The 19,736-nt window shown below is 33.2% G+C and overlaps 5 protein-coding genes across 5 annotated transcripts; 2 read left to right on the top strand and 3 right to left on the bottom strand.

Annotated features, from left to right (window-relative positions):
* Positions 1–472: 472 nt before the first annotated feature.
* On the top strand, positions 473–1,503 carry LOC145050443 (uncharacterized). Its single transcript, XM_078998691.1, has 2 exons — positions 473–799; positions 910–1,503. The coding sequence occupies exons 1-2, from the start codon at positions 473–475 to the stop codon at positions 1,501–1,503; spliced, it is 921 nt and encodes a 306-aa protein (XP_078854817.1).
* Positions 1,504–1,832: 329 nt separating this feature from the next.
* LOC145050442 (uncharacterized) lies at positions 1,833–3,303 on the top strand. Its single transcript, XM_078998690.1, has 3 exons — positions 1,833–2,375; positions 2,466–2,697; positions 2,786–3,303. Exons 1-3 carry the CDS (start codon positions 1,833–1,835, stop codon positions 3,301–3,303), a joined length of 1,293 nt encoding a protein of 430 aa, XP_078854816.1.
* Positions 3,304–8,688: 5,385 nt separating this feature from the next.
* LOC145054178 (putative glutathione S-transferase) lies at positions 8,689–9,877 on the bottom strand. The gene is made up of 2 exons (XM_079002324.1): positions 9,461–9,877; positions 8,689–9,217 (listed from the first exon to the last, which is right to left on the bottom strand). Exons 1-2 carry the CDS (start codon positions 9,779–9,781, stop codon positions 8,864–8,866), a joined length of 675 nt encoding a protein of 224 aa, XP_078858450.1. The 5' UTR covers positions 9,782–9,877; the 3' UTR covers positions 8,689–8,863.
* Positions 9,878–11,471: 1,594 nt separating this feature from the next.
* LOC145051600 (putative glutathione S-transferase) lies at positions 11,472–12,588 on the bottom strand. The gene is made up of 2 exons (XM_078999494.1): positions 12,189–12,588; positions 11,472–12,015 (listed from the first exon to the last, which is right to left on the bottom strand). Exons 1-2 carry the CDS (start codon positions 12,507–12,509, stop codon positions 11,662–11,664), a joined length of 675 nt encoding a protein of 224 aa, XP_078855620.1. The 5' UTR covers positions 12,510–12,588; the 3' UTR covers positions 11,472–11,661.
* Positions 12,589–13,552: 964 nt separating this feature from the next.
* LOC145054177 (chromatin remodeling protein EBS-like) lies at positions 13,553–15,189 on the bottom strand. The gene is made up of 5 exons (XM_079002323.1): positions 14,930–15,189; positions 14,495–14,840; positions 14,275–14,343; positions 13,957–14,092; positions 13,553–13,801 (listed from the first exon to the last, which is right to left on the bottom strand). The coding sequence occupies exons 1-5, from the start codon at positions 15,000–15,002 to the stop codon at positions 13,775–13,777; spliced, it is 651 nt and encodes a 216-aa protein (XP_078858449.1). The 5' UTR covers positions 15,003–15,189; the 3' UTR covers positions 13,553–13,774.
* Between the last annotated feature and the right edge of the window lie 4,547 nt (positions 15,190–19,736).

Raw genomic sequence — 19,736 nt, 5'->3', positions numbered from 1 at the left:
CCAATATTGTTGTTGTCGATCGATATTCCACCTTCTCCCTTGGCCATCGTCCCTGGAAGCCATCGACAATCAGGTATGCTGCTTTGTTTTTTTTTTTTTTTTCTCTTCTGCTATCGTTCCCTGCAACATGTTTGCGTTTTTTTTAATCGGTGATACAAACACAGACAAGGAACCATTGATTGTTCTTTCTTACTTCATTCTTGATTGATCTTTTTATTTGTTGCATACCTGTGATATTGTGTTTTTTTTTTCTCTTACCTGTTAAGAAACTGCCACTAACCTGTGATGGTTGATCATAACATGCCTCTATGATTATTCTTGCTTTTCTTCATCAATTATTGTTGCTGTTATTTGCTATTATTGATGGTAGTGATTCTTATTTGTATTCAAAAATTCCGCTGCCTATATTGATTCAAAATTAGGTTGAAATTTAAGAAGTTTCTTCATTCCTTATCATGATTTAATATAGGTAATGGACACTGTCAATGTTCATGATATGGATATTGATACACCCAAAGTGAAAGTTACAAATAGGTTTAATTGGGATCCTCATGCATTCAAGATATTTCTTGAGGAATGTATAACCGAGCTAAAAAACAGGAATAGACCGGGTACTTATTTCAAACAGCCCACGTGCCAAAATATATGTAACAGGCTTTTGGAACGAATAGGTAAAGAATTGGATAGAAATCAAATGAAAAACAAATGGGACATTATGCGGAAAGAGTTCAAATATTACGACCGTTTAACAAGACTAGAAACGAGAATTTCAATTGATCTCATGAGAAATACAATCTCAGCATCAAAGGAATGGTGGGATGAGAAAATAAAGGAAATAATTAAAAATTTTATCTAACAATATATTATTTGTATTGTGTTTTTCGTGACATTCTCAATTTGTACATATAGGAAGATAAAGAGTTTGCTAAGTGTAAGGATAAGAATTTGGATGTATATCATACATATTATGAAGCTTTATTTCGGGATACTGTAGTTGTTGGAGACAAGGCTAAGGTACCTTGCGAATTTAGCAACAGTACCACTCCGAAGGATGTACAGTATGTGGATATTACGGATGGAAAAGAGGATACTGACGAAGTCCGCTTATTTGATGATGTTGATCCTTTTATCACAATTGATAGTTCTAGTATGAATATGAGGGGAAAGAAATTAACTCCCAGGCTTGACAAGAAAAGAAAGTTTGAAGGAAAAAATGAAGGAAAAAGTATGGCAAACTCGTCATATGAAGAGAAACTCGACATTGTTTTTGATGTTCTGTTAACAAGGAGCACTCAACCCTCAAGACAAACCACACGGTCACCCACAACAGAAGAATGCATGGCAAATGTCTCTACTTTCCCGGGTTTTGAAGAAGGCTCAATAAGATATTTAAAGCCGTTAGAGGTCTTTTTAAAAAAGCCATCTCGTCAAAATTTTATGGTTCCAAAGAGTAATGAAACAAAGATGGAGTTTCTCAAGAGGCTTATAGAGAAAGAGAAGTAGTTGAAGTTGAAGACGTACTCTACTTTTATGTCATATGTTAGACTTATCCTTTTATGTCATGTGTTAGACATACTCTAATTTTTTGGTCAATTTTGCCCTTGCCACATGATTATGTTTTGTTTCCTTTTCAACTATTATGTTAAATTTAAACGGTTGTTTTGTGTTTGTTTTATGCAATGTCGTTTCATGTTTGTTTTGTGGTCAATTTTGCCCTTGCCCCTTGATTTTGCTCTTGTTTTCTTTTCAATGATGTTGCCATGATTTTATCTAATATGTGGTAAATTTCAATCTTACCCTTGTTTCCTTTTCGTTATTAACAGGTTATATTCATGGCCATTGACAGTGAAAGTGACAACTCATATGACAGTGATGACTTATGTGATGAAATTGAAAAAAATGAAGAGATTCAAACACTTTTTTTATGTGGGCTTGCTGTCAAAGGGTTACTATTGACTCAGAAATCGAAAAACGTGCGTAGACGTCATCGTTCATCTTCGCGCACAAGAGGCATGCTTATCAATGAAATACTTAACGATCATGAGAGCCGATGTTATGAACTTTTCAAATTAGAAGTCTCGGTTTTCAACATGTTATGTAGGGATCTTGTTGTACATTATGGGTTAAATAAATCACGTCGTGTATCTATTAAAGAGTCCCTTGGTATTTTCTTGTTGTACTTAGCGCATGGATGTGGAAATCGGTTAGTTCAAGAGTTCTTTAATCATTCTGGAGAAACAATCCATAGACATTTTCATAAAGTCTTGGATGTTGTGGTTAACCTAAGTAAGGACATCATCAAACCAAATGCTAACTACAACGAAACTATACCAGAACATATTTTAAATAATCCTCGGTATTATCCATACTTTAAGGTAGTTACTCATTTGCAAAGTTATGTTATTTGGTGAATTTCTGTAATTGTAAAAATAATTGGTAACTTATTATATTTTTTGAAATTGTAGGATTGTATTGGTGTCATCGATGGAACACACGTGAAGGCATCTGTTCCGCAACATGACCAAATCAAATTCATTGGGCAAAATAATTGCGTTACTCAAAATATTATGGCAGCATGTGATTTCAACATGTGCTTTACCTTTGCGTGGGATGGATGGGAGGGGATTGCACATGATACGAGAATTTTCAATGAAGCGCGAAGGAGACATGAAGTTAAGTTTCCACTTCCAGCCGATGGTTAGTATCATTACTTATTAATAGAAGTTTTATATTTTCAAACGGTATAAATGAATAACAATCATATGCTTTATTTGTACCTCTATAGGTAAGTATTACCTTGTAGACGTCGGATATCCTAATACAAAAGGTTATCTTGCTCCCTATAAAGGTTCAAACATCCGTTATCATATTCCTGATTTTCGACGTGGACAGACTTCTGCCTCGCGGGAACCAAAAGGCTTCAAAGAAAAATTTAACTATTATCATTCATCACTTCGCAATATAATTGAACGAACTTTTGGACTCTGGAAGGCTCGATGGGTGTTACTAAGAGATATGCATGTAAATTTCGACTTCAAGACCCAAGTTAAAATTGTGTTAGCTTTAATGGCGATTCACAATTACATTAAAATGAGCGGTAGTGGTGATGCAACATTTCAAATAGCGCAAGAAGAGTCTTATATTCCGTGCAATGATGAAGGACCCAATGATGGTATTGAGCCACATAACGAAGTATCAAGTAGACAACGTAGAACTGAGGATATGTATATGAGTGCAGTACGCGATATGATTGCAGGACATATTTTCTCAAGGTCAAACACTCGTGCACGTAATGGCGTATGATTTGTTTTGAAACTCTTTAGTATTTTCATTTTATGGTTTAATGTAGTAGCATTGTGGTCTAATATATGTTGTTATTATTATTTAAAAAAAATGTTTTGTTTTAATAAGAAAAATATGTAGTAGCATGATAATTGTTTTTTTTAGTTCTTATGAATAAGAAAACTATTATTATTATTTTTTTAAAAAAATGTTTTGTTTTAATAAGAAAAATATATGAACATATAAGAGGAAGCCATTTTTGGTTATTTTACTCATATAAAATGTTTTGTTTGCCAAACATTTAAAAATGTTTATTGTTTATTGTTTATTCTCACCACAATAAGGTAATCCAAACACTTTTTAAAAAACTCTTTATTCCCACTACAATAAACAATAAACTAATAACCTAAAAATATATTTATCCAAACACCCACAAAGTACATCTTGAAAGCGTACGTCACCGCTACATTAGATCCACATGCTCGTGATTGTTGCAATCTTAGTTGTTGTTTTCCATCTTTTTTCTAATTTTTCAAAAATGAATTTTATCTATTACACGTGAATTATGTTAATATGTGTCGACGAAGAATAGCGTGGATTTATGTTTTTATTGATGAATGATGGGGAATGGTTGTGGATTTGTGTTTCCAACGAACAAATTTAATTTAAATATGTGAGGGTTTCGAGAGGGTCATGTAGAAATTTTACTTTTTCCAATTAATTTAAATAACTAATAAAAAATTAATTTATATAACTAATAAAAGAAATCATATAAATGATATTTTATTCATTTGGCTAAGGATCAAAACCACAACAAAGTCCAAACTTAAGGACAAAATTGTGAGAATAATTCTTTTGAACTTTGAATTACTCTAAAATGTATTAACAACCACAACAAATGACAACAGTTAAGGTTTTTTTTTTTTTTTTTTTTTTTTTTTAAAGGCATATTTAAAATTTGTGTGGAAGTTAAGGCGTAAAATTGATTATCTTTATTCTTCACAACATTTACCTTTTAATGTTTCTATGCATCAATGGCGACTCCAAGTAATATAAGTGCAAGGGGTGCAACCCATAAACATTTTTGTGCAAACTAGGCCTATTTGGTAGCCTTTTAAAGGCAAACTTTTAATTTTTCAAATTAAAAGTGTTTTGTAGCATAAGGATAAAAGTCTATTAATTTTGTAAAAACTTCTTAAACTTTCAAACTTAGACTTGTATCTAGGGTAACAATGGATGACACGACAAAAATACAAGACACGAAACAAAATTTGGATGAAACTTAAATTCGAATTTGTGTTCCTGTCAAGTAAAAAAAACACAATATCTTGTCGTGTCGTGTTCGTGTTCAAAATTCAAAACGAAGTTGACACGATTTAACATTTATTTGTCGTGTTTTTCGTGTTTGTTGTGTTATGCATGATTAAATATTAATTAAATAAACTAATTGTTATATTATAATATATTTGTTGTGGCGCGTCGTGTTTGTTGCTATTTAACTCGTTCGTTTTCGTGTTAGTTAAAAAACCACAACATCGTATCGTGTCGTGTTCGTATTATATAAAACATTGTCGTGTCATGTCAGACAAAAACACGACATGATGGCCCGATTTGCCACCCCTAAGGCTGGGGGAGTGGTGTCACGAGAACCACACTCCCTTTTCTGACACGTAGGAGTCACATAGGTGCCACACCATTTATACCACACAAAGTATGGTTATTTACCACACCTAGGGTGTGGGAACCATGTTAGAGAAAGAAAGAGGTGAGAGAAAGGAGAAGATAGTGAAAGACACATAACAAGAAAGAGAGAGAGAGAGAGAGAGAGAGAGAGAGAGAGAGAGAAGTGCAACAGATTTTGGGAGAGGTGCAGTCAAACCACACCCAAGACCGCATAGGGGGGGGGGGGGGAGGCAGTGTTCCCATGCCTATGTAGCAGGGAGTGCGGCCAAACCGTAGTCCACTCCCTTGACCCTAATTGTATAAAAAATAATGTTTCCTTCCCTCTTTTACCCTCGTAAGCTAATACGCGCGCCTCCAAAACAACACACCCACCTTCAGATCATCTCCTCCCACCTCTGACCATCTAAAGCATCGATCTCCTCCTCCCACTTCCTCACGTCGTCGACCTCCCTAAAATCGACTCCCACAACGACTTTCGACGCTGATCTCAAACAACATTGCTCCTTCTCCTCCCTCCCATCCCTTATCCCACCTCTCCAATCTACAATCGTTTGCTCCCTCTGGAATTGACATCACCACCAAAAGTTGTGTCGCCTCAGCTAGCACCGCAAGTGATGACGACCTCTTGTTGCAGGTAAGTTTTTTTCTTCCTAAAAATAGATTCTCTATAAATAGATCGATTGTTCTTTTTTCCCCTTGAAAACCGATTCTTAGAAATACATCGATTTTTTTTTGCCCTAGATATCGATTATTTGGTTTTGATTTTCTTTGCATTTCATGTCAGATCTGGATCGTCATATGATACATGTATTTGTTTCTAGATTTATGTCTCAAATTGTTTATATTAAGATAGAAGATGATAAATTTTGATAAAACCTTTTATTACTAGTATCAAGTTTCTAGAAAATATGAATAGTATTTTAAATCTTAAGATAGAAGATGATAAACGGTTGTTATTTTAGGGATTTTTTTTCAAACTTTGAGCTAGGGATAATGATTCATATTATATGGAGTTTGATACATAAGTGATGGCACATCATTATCTAGCAATTATGCATGAACTTTGTGTGAATTGGAAGTAGTTTATATAAATTATAAAAATCGGAGATTTTAACATATTATCGATTCTAGCAACATACTTTGAAAAGTTGGTGATGGATTTGGTATGTAATATATATATATATATATATATATATATATATATATATATATATGTATATATAAAATTAGGTTCAAATGTTTTCAATAAGTATTGTGTGCCTCTAACAACCAATCAAAATTAAGAAAAATAAAATTCAATAATAAAAGGGTGTAATAGTAATTTTGTCACACTTAATTATGGTAAATATTTAAAACATTTAATATCCTTTAAATTAGGGTGATTTGTTTGTTAACCCTACAAAAACGACGGGCATTCATCACCATCAACATTGTCGTATTCTTTGTTTCTCCTCACCAAGTCCGACAACCATTGCCGCCCAATACCATCGTCGATCACCAACGTCATCATCTTCATATGTTGTCAAGAAGAGGTAAACTAATCTAACTTGCGATTCTGGAAGAGATGAGGGGCGGAGATGCAATCTGCACTAACGATGATGCGATTCTTGTGTGTGTAATCGAACCAACGGTGATGCGATTCTGCGGGTCTCGATCTTTCTCGTTCCCATGAAAGGTTTTGCGATTTTTTCCCTGCAGTATTTGATTTCCTATTCTTGTACATCTTGATTGCTTGCAATTCTTCCTCTGAATGTTACTGATTTACGTTTCTTCACATGGATCTTCCATTTGATTTATTCACTGATTTTCGATACTTTTATTTCCGATTATCCTTCCTGTTGATTTCTGATTTCACTAGTATGCCCATTGTGCTCTCATTCTTCTTTAATTTTAAATATTCATCATTCAAGTTGATTTTGTAATTTAGAATCCAACTTAAATAATGATAGATTGTTCTTGATTTTCTATTTGTTCTTTGATAGTTGATTGTTCTAAATTTGTCTTTGATGAAAAGGATTAAGCTGACATTCTGTCAGAATTTGCATGAAAAGGGTTAAGCTGGAGTTTTTTTTTCATATCAGAATGCAAACACATGTTCATTCTATTAGAATATAAATATTACATAAGCCATGTGTTCCTAATAATTCCAACAAAATACATTTATACATGTTTTAGAATGTTTATGCATAAAGAAGAAAAAACTATGATTTAAGTGCATTCTATAATGTATTCTGTAAAAATTTATTTATATAAATGCATTCTGTTAGAATTTATCATAATTTATTGTTTTATTCTATTTAATGCACTAAAAATTTTAATATCTGAAAGTTGATTATGTTTTCTTTGTGGATTTAGGTTTTGAAGAAGTTGTCGTTAATGTGGAAAATGAAGGAAACATGGAGAACAATAGTGCATTCTAACAGAATGTATTCCGTCAGAATTTATAAATTGTTTCTTAACAATAATATTCTTTCGGAATGGAATAGTGTTTTTATTATATTTTGATGTTTTTTTTTTCTTTTTTAACCATTTTTAGTTTTAATCTTTAAGAGTAAATGTAATCCTTAAACCATTGTTTGTCATAATTTTTTTAGAATGAATGTAATAATTGTTTATAGTCTTATTCTTTACAGATGAATGTAAATAGTGATTCTAAAATAATAAAATTTGTATTCCTTGGAAAATGTTATTCTTGATAATATGTTGTATAATTCTTTAAGCATGTTTAATATAAAAAGTATCTTGAATGAAACCATATTCTGCAAGAATAAAACCGCAAATATATTTACTAGTTTATTGTTGACTTTTTGTCATTCTGGCAGAATAAAATCGGTTATTATTAAAAATAATATTAAAATTTTAATTATAATTAATTTAAAAAATTCAGATTTTTAAAAATAATGGAATTAATGATCCCTTAAAATCTGAAAATTTCCTTTTTTAAAATAGGTTAATTGACCAAATTACCCTTCTGCTAAAAATTTTGTGATTGTATGATACATGCTACCCTATTGTAATATCATAGACCATCAGATCATGACTGTTGATTCTTTTCATCCGGTGGTCTAGATCTGTGCATTCTGGCACACAATATATATATATATATATATATATATATATATATATATATATATATATATATATATATATATATATATATATATCTGTGTTTGTGTGTGTGTTTAAAGTGATTTTTGGAAAAACTTGAATTTCAACCCAAGCCTACTTATGTAAAGATCATCCATCCAATTTACGTTAATGATTACATAACTCTCCACTGAGTTTATTTGTTTCCTTGTTGAATTCGGATTTATAGGTTGAAATGTTTGAAAGAAAAATTTGAGGAGATATCGTGTTTATCTAATAATGAAGAATGAGTACAAATTGATCATCAACAGTTCGATTGCAAGTTCGTTGTCATCTATTTCTCAACATTCAATGTCAAATATGTTATTTTTTAACATTGAAATCCTTAGGATATAAAAAAAATGATGTTATATTTGTAAATGTATCTCAAAAAAATCATTATAAATTATTGAGGATAAATTTTGATTTATGCTATTTTTGATTTTGTATGGTGTTTATATTTTTTTAAAACTTATTCAACAAAAAATAATATAAAAAGGTAAAATAATCATTTTTATAGTTTCGCAGAGGTCCAACCAAATAGTATATTTAAAATTCAAACCCTTTTACAAAATTAAAAACTTTTACGAATTCGGATTCTGCCAAAAACCAAACTCCAAATTCCAAACATGGCAATATTCTGTTTACAAATACATCAATCAGTCCTTCCAATTCAAAATCGAAAATACAACTTTATTTATAAAAGTCAAACACAACATTGATCGAGTACATCCAAAGTAAAACAACAAATCGGCTTTGATACCTCAAACTTCTACGCATCAAGTCCAAGCCTCTTCCTCATCTGCTGAACGAAGGCAAGGACCTTTAGCGACTCAGGAAGAACACTAGACACGCTCCCCTTGTTCTGAAAGCACCTTTTAGCCCAACCAATCAATATTGGGCAGTCTTGTTCAACGTTCAATTCCCCATATGTTTCATACGCATGAAGCCATGCATAAAATGGGATCAAAGACGCATCAACGTAGCCGAAACTCTCACCTCCAAAATAAGTTTTGTCTCCAAGCTCTCCTTCAATCAGTTTAAGGGAATCCATGAACTCTTTCCTGGATGCCTCATGTTCTTCCGCTTTTGCTGTGTACAACAATATCCTCCCATTGTGGTATACCTGCGTGCATTTCCATACACAAAGTCAGACAAAAGGTTCGTATATATGGTGGAATTAGAAAGTATTCCACAATTACAATCCAAAAGTTTCTTTTTTTTTTTCGCTTGCTTTTTCACAAATAGTTTCAAATGAATTGAGACAACCAAAATGGAAATTTTTGCAAGAATCAAGAAAAATCAAACGTCAACTTAAACTGCGCGAAGTAAATATATCAAAAGAAAATGAAGAAAAGATGAGAGTTACCTTCTTGTCAATAAAATCGACCCAAAACCTCGCACGAGCTTTGCCGTAGGTATCAGAAGGAAACAATGGAACTGTATCTTTCCACTCTTCGTCAATATACTCAACGATGATGCTGGACTCGCAGATCGGTTTGCCATTGTGAATGAGGACCGGAATTTTCTTGTGAATTGGGTTCATCTCCTCGAGAAGCTGACTCTTGTTCCTCAAATTCTCTTCTCTGTACTCATATGAAACACCTTTTTCAGCAAGGGCTATCCTGACCCTCATTCCATACATGCTTGCCCAGAAATCCAGTAGAATCACTTCTTCTTGTTTCACCATTGTTGGGTTCTTGGGTTTTGGTGATATTCAGTTATTCACTAATTGGTTTGTGTTTGTGTGGATGGAAGTGCGTAGATATATAATGTTGGATACATGGATTCAGCCGTTCATCAGGTCATTCAAATATATAGTATTAATTGTTATTATATTATAAGTGAAAGATGCTTTGAGTTTGATTTGTGACTTGTGAGGCGCAAGAGATAATGACATCAGGGATGATTTCATCAAAAGTCACTGCTTCAATATTCTAGCTGTACTTATTTACGATTTTGGAAAAAAAAATTGTATTGTTATTCACTAACTTTACTCAGTAAATTTACTAAATAAAATTGAATTGTATCATCGTCCGATCATATTTTTTAAATTGTAGCAAGATAACCATAAATGACGCTACATAATATTTACAAACCCACGATAAAATAGATAGGTTTCTTTTTGCCAAATAACACCCTATAATAAACATAGGAACATGGAAAGATAAATAACAAGTCTCTTATGAATGAGGTAAAATAAAATAGATACGTTTCTTTTAAATGAGGCATTTGATATAAATTTATCCATATATCATTTTTGTAAATTTATCTGCTTCACCTCCGGTTAACCATGTCTCCACCGTGGACCACTCTTATACCACCTATCCTCTCCACCACTAACCACCGAGAACACCGGTCACAAAGTCCTGCCTTTGCCAAGAGCAATCTACACACCACCATCACCTACATATTTCTGATATACCACTTTAAACAACCTGATGCCACCAAACGTGAATCAGAAGAAGAAAAGAAAGTGGTTTATTTGTGTTGTTTGTAGGGGGAGGGGGGACACAAACAATATAGAGTACAAATGTTTTATTGATGTAGTTCCCACTATTTATTGATGCGGTTTATTAGAACGAAAACTTAGGAAGGAACTGAAAATTTGGAATGAAAATTTATAAATTAGAGGATAGAATAAATAAATTGTGAGGTTCTCACATGCTTTATTGATGTGATTTCCATTTGAGTTTAATAGAGCGGTTTAGAAGTAATACATCAAATTATGCCTTTTTAATGTTTTTTATTGTGGGTATAGGAAAACCGTACCAACAAATGTTTTAAATGGTAACGTTCCTTAGTTTATTAATGCGAAGTGTTTTAATGGTGCTTTTAGGAAAAACCACACCAAAAAAAATCTCATCACACTATTAAATATGTTTTGTGCTACTGTCTTTCCCGGCTTGTTCTTGGCTCCCGTAAATCTTGATCTTTGAGGGTCATCCGGACATGACAAGGTTTTAACAAAAACCGAAAGGTTAGGAAATAATATATTTGAGAGAGAGCATGCTCATCCAAAATAATTACACATGAAACGTTGGTCGGCCTTTTCACGTTCTATTTGGATATATCTTCTTCGTTTACGTCGATCACTTTTCGCTTTCTGGCTGGTAATTGTTTGTTCTAGCATATTTTGTACGACAATAGCTACTTTTTTTTTACTTGTAATACGTTCCTGAGTACGAGGGAGATGATGATGACAACATTTTTTATAAAATGACCGGAGGTTTTGAGAGACGTATTGAGATTTGTATGTATTAAAATTTGGAGGTTTGTATGTGTATTTGTAATCGGTTGATAGATGTAAAAAATGATTTTTGTTAACCGTTATATTTTTATAAAAAATGATCCATTTAAAAATAAAGTTTGGTAGAAACATTAAAATAATCAAAAAGCCCTCACTATCCTCGTTTTCTCTCTCCTCTGTCTTCTCGTTAGATTGGCTAGAGGGAAGACGGTAAAAACAAGAAAACTCGACATCAAATTAAAGAGATTTTCACAAGAAAGAGAAGTAAAAGACACCGATACATGATCGAAAGTTTAACAACATATATACAATTGGAAGTTCTACTCATCGACTCCACGTATCTTCCTCATCTGTTGAACTAATCCAAGCATCTTTAGCGACTCAGGAAGAACATTAGACACACTTTCCTTGTTCTGAATGCAAGTTTTAGCCCACGCAGTCAACTTTGGACACTCGCCTTCAATGTTCAATTCCCCATATGTTTCATAGGCTCGAAACCGTGTATAAAACGGAATCAAACACACATCAACGTAGCCAAAGCTCTCACCTCCGAAGTAAGGCTTGTCTCCAAGCTCTCCTTCAATCAGTTTAAGGGAATCTATGAGATCTTTTCTTGCTGCCTCATGTTCTTCACCTTTTGCTGTGTACAACAAAGTCCTCCCAGGTTGGAATACCTGCATTTACATACACAAAGTTAGACAAAAGATCCGTTAATCAAATAAAGACCATTTTCTTCGTAAATGGAGGGAATACATAGCTACATACCCCTGAACTGTAAATTAACTCCGACGTATAGAATATTAATAATAAATAAATCAAAAGAAAATCAAGAAGAGTCAAGAGTCACCTTTTTGTCAATAAAGTCAGCCCAAAACCTGGCACGAGCTTTGCCGTAAGTATCAGAAGGAAACAATGGAGATTTGTCTTTCCAGATTTCATCGATATATTCAACAATGATGCTAGACTCACAGATTGGTTTGCCCTTGTGTAAGAGAACCGGGATTTTCTTGTGAACCGGGTTCATCTCCAAGAGAAGCTGGCTCTTGTTCCTCAAATCTTCTTCTCTGTGTTCGTATGAAACACCCTTTTCAGCAAGTGCTATCCTGACCCTCATCCCATACATGCTTGCCCAGAAATCCAGTAGAATCACTTCTTCTTGTTTCTCCATTGTTGAGTTATTGAGTTCTTGGTGATATTCAGTTATTCAGTTATAAATATGTGTTTGTGTGCAGGGGGGAGTTTTCCAAGTTTCCTTATAGATTATTGTATTCTAACCGGATCTTATTATAAGCCAAATTCGATTTGAGCTTGACTGGTTGTATTTTTTTTATTTAGACTAGATTAAAGTATAAGATTGGTCAATTGGTATGTCATTTTATTTGGACTAAATTCTTAAAATATATTTTTTCTCTTTGGTTTTTGTATAAAACGTCTAAATAACTAATTGTAATTTGCCCTTGATATAATTTTTTGTTAGTTATGTAGAAAACATAACATTTTGGAATTTTTGGTTTAAGCTTAAACTTTTTTTTTTTTTTTCAAAAAAGCACTCCTAGTTTCTCAAAAAATTCCAAAATTCACATGTCAAATGCCGTTTTCTTTAAAGAAAAATTCCAAAATGCTTTATTTGCTAAGTGACGTTTGTTAAACATTTTAAAATCATGAATTCACTAACTTAAAGCTTTCTTATCTTATCTAACATGAATGATATATAAATCAAAATGGAGATGACACTAATGACAAGAAGAATAATACCTGATCCAAAAAGCAAGAGTTCGAGATAGGGAAAGACAGTAAGAGTAAAAATTAAGAAAGCTTGAACCAGAAAACATGAGTACGAAAAATGCCATTCTTGCTATAAGTCGCAAGTTTTCTAGCATGTGTATTTCTTTATTTGAGTTACAAAGACCCATTTAGATTTGCCAAATCTAAATCATATTGCGTTTATTAAACAGCTAGATAAGTTTTCTTAGTTTGATGATAAGGATGAAAAGAGTTTTTACTGGTTCCACCTTTTTTGGTGAAACAAAAAGTTTTAATTTTAGCTCATTAACATCAACCTCAATCCATATACATAATAACAAACAGAGTAAAACTTGTTTAGGGCCTAATACCATATGCACAGCATAAGCAAATCCCGATATAATCACATTTTCAGTTATTCAAAAGCAGGCAAACCACTTCACCTCTTTCTTTATTCTCCATCAAAGATAGTTAAGAGATTTATACATGTCTAGATTTATATTATGAGGTAAACTAGATACATCATCAGAACACAGCTTTTGAAACGTATACCACATAAAAATAAGTGGGAATTAAAACCCTAAATTACATAAACTCTTTTTCAGAAACATATACATACAGATTATTGTATCACACCACATTTACCATCTCGTATCAACCCATAACCTCACTGTTGTTTTATATATTCAATCACCTCCTTCTGCGCTTTGTTCCCACCTGAAAAATTAATCATATAAACATTTAACATATATATAAGAAAACTTCAACAACATAATGCCCAAAACCTAACATGAAAGGATTAACATTGAAACTAAGATTTCAATGGAAGAAAACTGATAAAACATTAATGCCATATTTTCCAAGAATATTACCTTCACATCAGTATGTCTAGAGGTAGCATGGGAATTTTGGAGCAGCTTTTGTTCTTCAGATGAACAATTCTGACAAAAGAAATGCTCAATCTGTTTAGCATCCTCTGGCGTCATGTCTATACAAGCAGGATGAAACCTGAACCAAAAACAGTAGAAATTTATTGTTTTTATTTTGCTAAGGATTTATTATCGAATTCGTAGGCCAACAAGAACATGATTACGCATGGAAAAATGGTAACTTTTAAGCCAAATGATCACCCAATTACTGAATTGAACTTAATTACAAATCCCCAGAAAGATATGACAGAATAAACCTACCAATCGGTGCAGCCATCGCATTGAACCATCAAGTCATCGGGATTGTAAGGCATCTCACACTTACAGTATCTGCCATGTTAACAAGAACCACTTAACATTCAGATGAATGTATTGAATTGATCAATAGTGACAAGAAAAAGGGTAAAAATCAAGCTTTTCACGAACTTTAATTAAGAAATGTGAGGAGAATTGCAGCAAAAAAGGTTACGGTTATACATACACGGCGACTCTATCGGGATTGAAAGCTCCGGTGGAAGAATTATACTCGAAACGACAAAAGTAATCGTCGTTACCAACTGAGTCAAGCTTTGTATAGCTCTTGAAAGTGTGAACAGTACACTTGCCTTCGATTGTATCGGCGCTCTGAACATCATGGTGATCGGAGAGGAAAAGCTCTTTAGTGCCGTGAAACTGTCTCCGGCCACCGATCGATTCCTCCGGTCGGTAATACCACTGTATGTGAATTTTCACGTTGCTTCCTTTGGCGTCCGATTCGAGCTTCTCCACTTTTGCTACATACGACAGCTTCGATGAATCGGAAGGGCGCATCAACACACAATCGCCGGCTGATTATGATAGGAAAAAAAAAACAGATCGTTAGAAGAAATCGATAAAGAGATGGAAGATGAGATTGAGAAGGAATAGGTGAAGGTACGTTTGATGGATTTATTGGAGCCTTTGATGGTGTAAGAATCTAGGGTTTTTCTGGTGGTGCGGGTTTTTGCCATTGACGGAGAACGACAGAGTTAGACAGACATAAAAACTTAAGAACAGGAACTCAAAATCCGTAGATGACTATTTTCTATAAAAACTAAACAGAATTATAAATCACCGTCAAAACCTTAAAAGTTCGTCGGTGAAAACCAAATTTGGGAAAAATACGACGAGTGAAACCGAAAACCGGTTTACGTTGGTTCGTTGGTAACTTATCAATTCAGTTTCGATTTGCAACTAGGTTGATCGTAAATCATGTTTTTTAAACCAGATTCAAATAGAGATTTCCTTTTTTTTAATTTGAAAAATACACATATATGTAATGACATAATTTGAATATAAGACTGTAAAAGAAAAACTGAATTTCTATTTGTTTTGTTTACATTTAATATAGTATTTATTATTTATAGAAAAATATCGTCAGTCAATCCGACCCATTTAAACGTGTTTGGAAATTTGTTATAGTTGATTTTTCAGGTCATGGATTTAATCATGAACTAGTGGGGTGTGTTTATTTTTTTCAACACAATGCTAAAAACTAAATTTGAATCAATGAAACAATAAATAATAGGATTCATTTTTTTATATACTTACTTTTTTCATTATGCACTTCGATCATTGATCACTCACCACCGAAACATTTCGCCGGAATAAACCCATGGCAGCAGCTAATCGATGGTAAAACAAAAGGAAGGAAGGCAACTAACGGTGTCAATCACAGGGGATATCTGTTGATTGCTTTGTTGATTTCTTTCTACGGATTTTGTCATATTTGGGCTAATTTTTTGTTTCACTAAACTCTTTTTTGTCTTGGCACTTGGCCACTTGGGTTTAATAAGTTTTGACCATTTATGGAGCTAGTTTGTAATTATATTTACAACTTAGAAAATAACTTTTTCTTAGGGTAGCATACATTTTTCCGGAATATCATCGCAACATAAAACAAAATTTTCCAAAAAAAAATTACACTATTGAATATATATATATATATATATATATATATATATATATATATATATATATATATATATGTGTGTGTGTGTGTGTGTGTGAGGGCATTCTGAGCTCTACAGTGGATTTGCCTATGGTGTTTATACTACAGAATAGAATGACTAATGAATGAAAATGATAACGCAATTCATTTGAAGGGATACAATGAAATTGATCATTATATTTTATTGTCTAAGTTTGGTTAATCGAAAAAAAATAAAATAAATCATTCAATTATGTTGTTTTTTTATTAATAAATATAAATTTAAATAGTATAAAATGCTCAGCTCCATTTCGTAAGGCAACCAAACAAGATTTTTTTTTTTCATTTTGTCATAACATTTCATTTCGTTAACTCTTGAGTTAGTGCATACCAAATGTTGCCTTATTGACGGTATCAAAAGACATTTATACTTTTAAAGGTACATGTTATTGTAACATACAAAAATTACCAAATAATTTTTTTTTAAGTCAACTAAAACCATCAATCATTCAATTCAAACCATCAAAAGTATGACAATGTGGAAAAATAGTCATCAGAATACAGTCCCAAAATCATAAAATGCTTTACACTGGTGGATGCGATGCAATCATGTCGGACCCTTCCTTTTGAACCAAAAGTACCTAAAAAACATTTAAACATGAACCGTAAGCACAAAGTTTAGTAAGTTCCCCAAAATACCACATACCATACATACATATTAGCCTAAAGCTGTAACACGTCTATTTCACCCATGAGTCCCTTCCAACTCTATTAGTCCCTTCCGATCTCAAAGTCCCTTCGACTCCCTCAGTATCTTTCAACTGGTATAAGTCTATTTCACCCCTACATCTAAGCATGCAATCATACTAGCAAGAGTCACAAAGACAACAAGCACATACAGGAATATCAATAAGTGTCACAAAGACAACTATTATCCTACAACATAATCCAGTGGGACGGCATTGGAGCCTTCGACCCACAAGTACAATGAGGAGACTCGCCCCAATTTGATGATAAACAAATCACACACTCGAACTGCTGCTACCACAGCTTCTCACACTGAACATATCTAAAATCAACCTTCATTAATAATTAGGGTAAACCCATAATCAATGGTCCAAATCATATTCTATCTTACTAAGGGTAAAAGACCATTTTACCTTTCTCATACTTGACCCAACTACTAATGGCCCAAAACCCAAAATGACCCAAGGCCCAAAAATGGCCCAAATAGGCTTCAGGGAGTACACCATACGTACTCCATAATTACGCCCAATGTACTGGGTAATCACAGAAAAGGATTTTGGGCCAACCCGTTACGCCATGCGTACCTAAAGGGTACACCAGCGTACTCCACTATTACCCAAATATCACATTTAAGTTCTTAATGCTTAAACACCATATGCCCAAATTATAGATCTTAATCTTGGGAAGGTCTTAACTGGTAAACTCAACAACTTTAAGCTTTTGTATAGCTTAATAGAGCCCAAAACCAAACCCTGGGTTCATAAACTCATAAAATGACCAACAATTCATGCATGGGTGGACTATAACCCCAAAGATTCGATTTTTATGACTTAATAACCTCATAAATGGATAAAAATGATGCTCAAGTCTTCTGGAGTAGCTCATACTCACAAGATCCAAAACCATGGGATCAAAACATGCCAAAATATAACCCAAATCTAGATCTAAACTAAGGAGACATAAAGTTTAGAGCTTTATACCTCTAGGTGATGCTAGATGAAAAACAAAGTCTGGATCCACAAGCTCCAAACTCCCCAACACCTCTCCAATGGATTCTTTCTTCTTCAATATGCACCAAAACACACAGCTCAAGAACCTTACATTGTGGCTAGGGTTTCGAAATGACAGAAAGGGGAATGGAGGTTGGTGATAAAGGATGCCTCAAGGGTTATAAGGCCTTTAAATAGGGCTTAACCCTAGAAAGTAGGGTTTGAGTTCAGCGGAATTATGCCCTACATACTACATGAAATGCTCACGTCCTATTTCCTTAACTATGCCCTGCGTAGCTACAATCTACGCCCTGCGTAATGGACCAAAATGCAACAATTTAATAATTTAAGCCATAAATGAAAATATCTGGAACACGGGTGTTACAATATTGTAAATTGAAGATTGAAAACAAATCAAAATGTATTATATTTAAGGTTATCAAAATAAGTTAAGAAAATATTCTCTAAATATTCTGTAACTATGTTACTATATAAAGAGCCAAACATGCCATAGGTAATGATGAAACATGAACTTTTTATGCATAACATGCATGACATTCTCTTATTATTATCAAGGTAGCCTTGAAGGGTTTGATTCATTGAATTTTTTAGGACAATTTTTTATATATGACATTTGTATGTGACATATCACTTTAGTCTATAAAATACCAAAAGTCATGTTGTACATTTTTCAAAAAATTTTGATAACAAACTAGTTTTTAACATTACAAACAAGCTTATTCATTTAACTTGTAAACTAGTTGAATGGATCAAAGTATCAATAATGGTTTGCAACAAGAAATCAAGATCCCAAACTTGCTTAATTCGGTATATTAATATTTTCCATTAACCGAAAATAGGGTTTGAGTTATGGTAACAAATTGTTTCTGGCAACAGTTAGGGGAGACCCACATCAAAAACGATGTTGGTGACTAATATAAGTATCAAACAGGAGGTGATATTATGGTAGTGTCTCACATTATCTTTCAGTTTGTCTCTACCTAAGTGTGTATATAGAAGTATAGAACCTCAATTTAATTATAAATCTCATCTCAAGATCAATAATAAATCTCTCTTTTGCCTGTAGACACGATTATTCCTAAGCATTTGAACCATGAAAACTTTTTCTTTATTTTTTCTTTGCATATTTTTATTGTGTGATTGTTGTTCGAATACCTAACAACTTATATCAGAGCATATTATAAGAGTCTTGATATTATGGGTATTTAGGAATGTTAGATTCAAGACATCGCTTGACTTGAATTAGACTTTGAAAAATACATTTCAAACGTAAAGAGAATGTTAATATGTGTGGGATAATTAGACAGCCAAGGATATCATGTTGATTTTGGTTGTCACCAATGGATGGTGACAAAGAGAAGTTAGTAACTTATTGCGGTAAAAACTGAGGAACCTTATACAATATACATGGACCATGGTTGAGGTTGAGGTTGTACTAGGTGGAGCAAACATTGCTATTGAAGATATGGTTGTGTCTACTCTATGACACTTGGACATATGAATGAAAAATATATAAAGATCCTAGATATAGGGCTGACAATTCTCGACACGACACGCGACACGACCCGCGACACGACACGAAATAAATGGGTTTGGGTTGAGTTTTTCAACCCGCCAACCCGCTAACCCGTCAACCCGCCAACCTGTTTATTAAACGGGTCATATATGGGTTTCTCAAAAAATAAACGGGTTGACCCGCCAACCTGTTTATAATCTTAATAAAAAAATTATTTTATTTTTAAATGTATTTATGTATCAAGTATGAATATTTAATAATTATTATATAATATATATCATTGATTCATAGACCATTTGATTGTTTTGACATTTTGACTCGTGGTGAATGGTCTAAGGTCGTAAGTCGTAACCTATAAGACTAAGTCTGTAACATGTTTCTATGAATGTTTATAATTTTCATTTGGATGTTTAAGACTTAAATGTCTAAAATTCGGACCCACAAACCCAAATCTGACCCACAAAACAGCCAACCTGTGAACCCGTATAAATAAATGGGTTGG

Source organism: Lactuca serriola, chromosome 5 (genome assembly GCF_051521515.1).
Source record: "Lactuca serriola cultivar US96UC23 chromosome 5, Lser_US96UC23_V15, whole genome shotgun sequence".
NCBI lineage: Eukaryota > Viridiplantae > Streptophyta > Magnoliopsida > Asterales > Asteraceae > Lactuca > Lactuca serriola.
Note: the sequence above shows the minus strand (reverse complement) of the source record. Positions and strands in the feature narration are given on the sequence as shown.

Excerpts from the sequence above, each read along its gene's own strand:
- LOC145050443 (XM_078998691.1), top strand. The coding sequence starts at position 473 with ATGGACACTGTCAATGTTCATGATATGGATATTGATACACCCAAAGTG. Across the intron at positions 800-909 it reads TCATGAGAAATACAATCTCA|GAAGATAAAGAGTTTGCTAA; the intron begins GCATCAAAGGAA and ends TTGTACATATAG.
- LOC145050442 (XM_078998690.1), top strand. The coding sequence starts at position 1,833 with ATGGCCATTGACAGTGAAAGTGACAACTCATATGACAGTGATGACTTA. Across the intron at positions 2,376-2,465 it reads GGTATTATCCATACTTTAAG|GATTGTATTGGTGTCATCGA; the intron begins GTAGTTACTCAT and ends TTGAAATTGTAG. Across the intron at positions 2,698-2,785 it reads GTTTCCACTTCCAGCCGATG|GTAAGTATTACCTTGTAGAC; the intron begins GTTAGTATCATT and ends GTACCTCTATAG.
- LOC145054178 (XM_079002324.1), bottom strand. The coding sequence starts at position 9,781 with ATGGTGAAACAAGAAGAAGTGATTCTACTGGATTTCTGGGCAAGCATG. Across the intron at positions 9,218-9,460 it reads TCGATTTTATTGACAAGAAG|GTATACCACAATGGGAGGAT; the intron begins GTAACTCTCATC and ends AAATGCACGCAG.
- LOC145051600 (XM_078999494.1), bottom strand. The coding sequence starts at position 12,509 with ATGGAGAAACAAGAAGAAGTGATTCTACTGGATTTCTGGGCAAGCATG. Across the intron at positions 12,016-12,188 it reads CTGACTTTATTGACAAAAAG|GTATTCCAACCTGGGAGGAC; the intron begins GTGACTCTTGAC and ends ATGTAAATGCAG.
- LOC145054177 (XM_079002323.1), bottom strand. The coding sequence starts at position 15,002 with ATGGCAAAAACCCGCACCACCAGAAAAACCCTAGATTCTTACACCATC. Across the intron at positions 14,841-14,929 it reads CTCCAATAAATCCATCAAAC|CCGGCGATTGTGTGTTGATG; the intron begins GTACCTTCACCT and ends TATCATAATCAG. Across the intron at positions 14,093-14,274 it reads TGCGATGGCTGCACCGATTG|GTTTCATCCTGCTTGTATAG; the intron begins GTAGGTTTATTC and ends TTTTTGGTTCAG.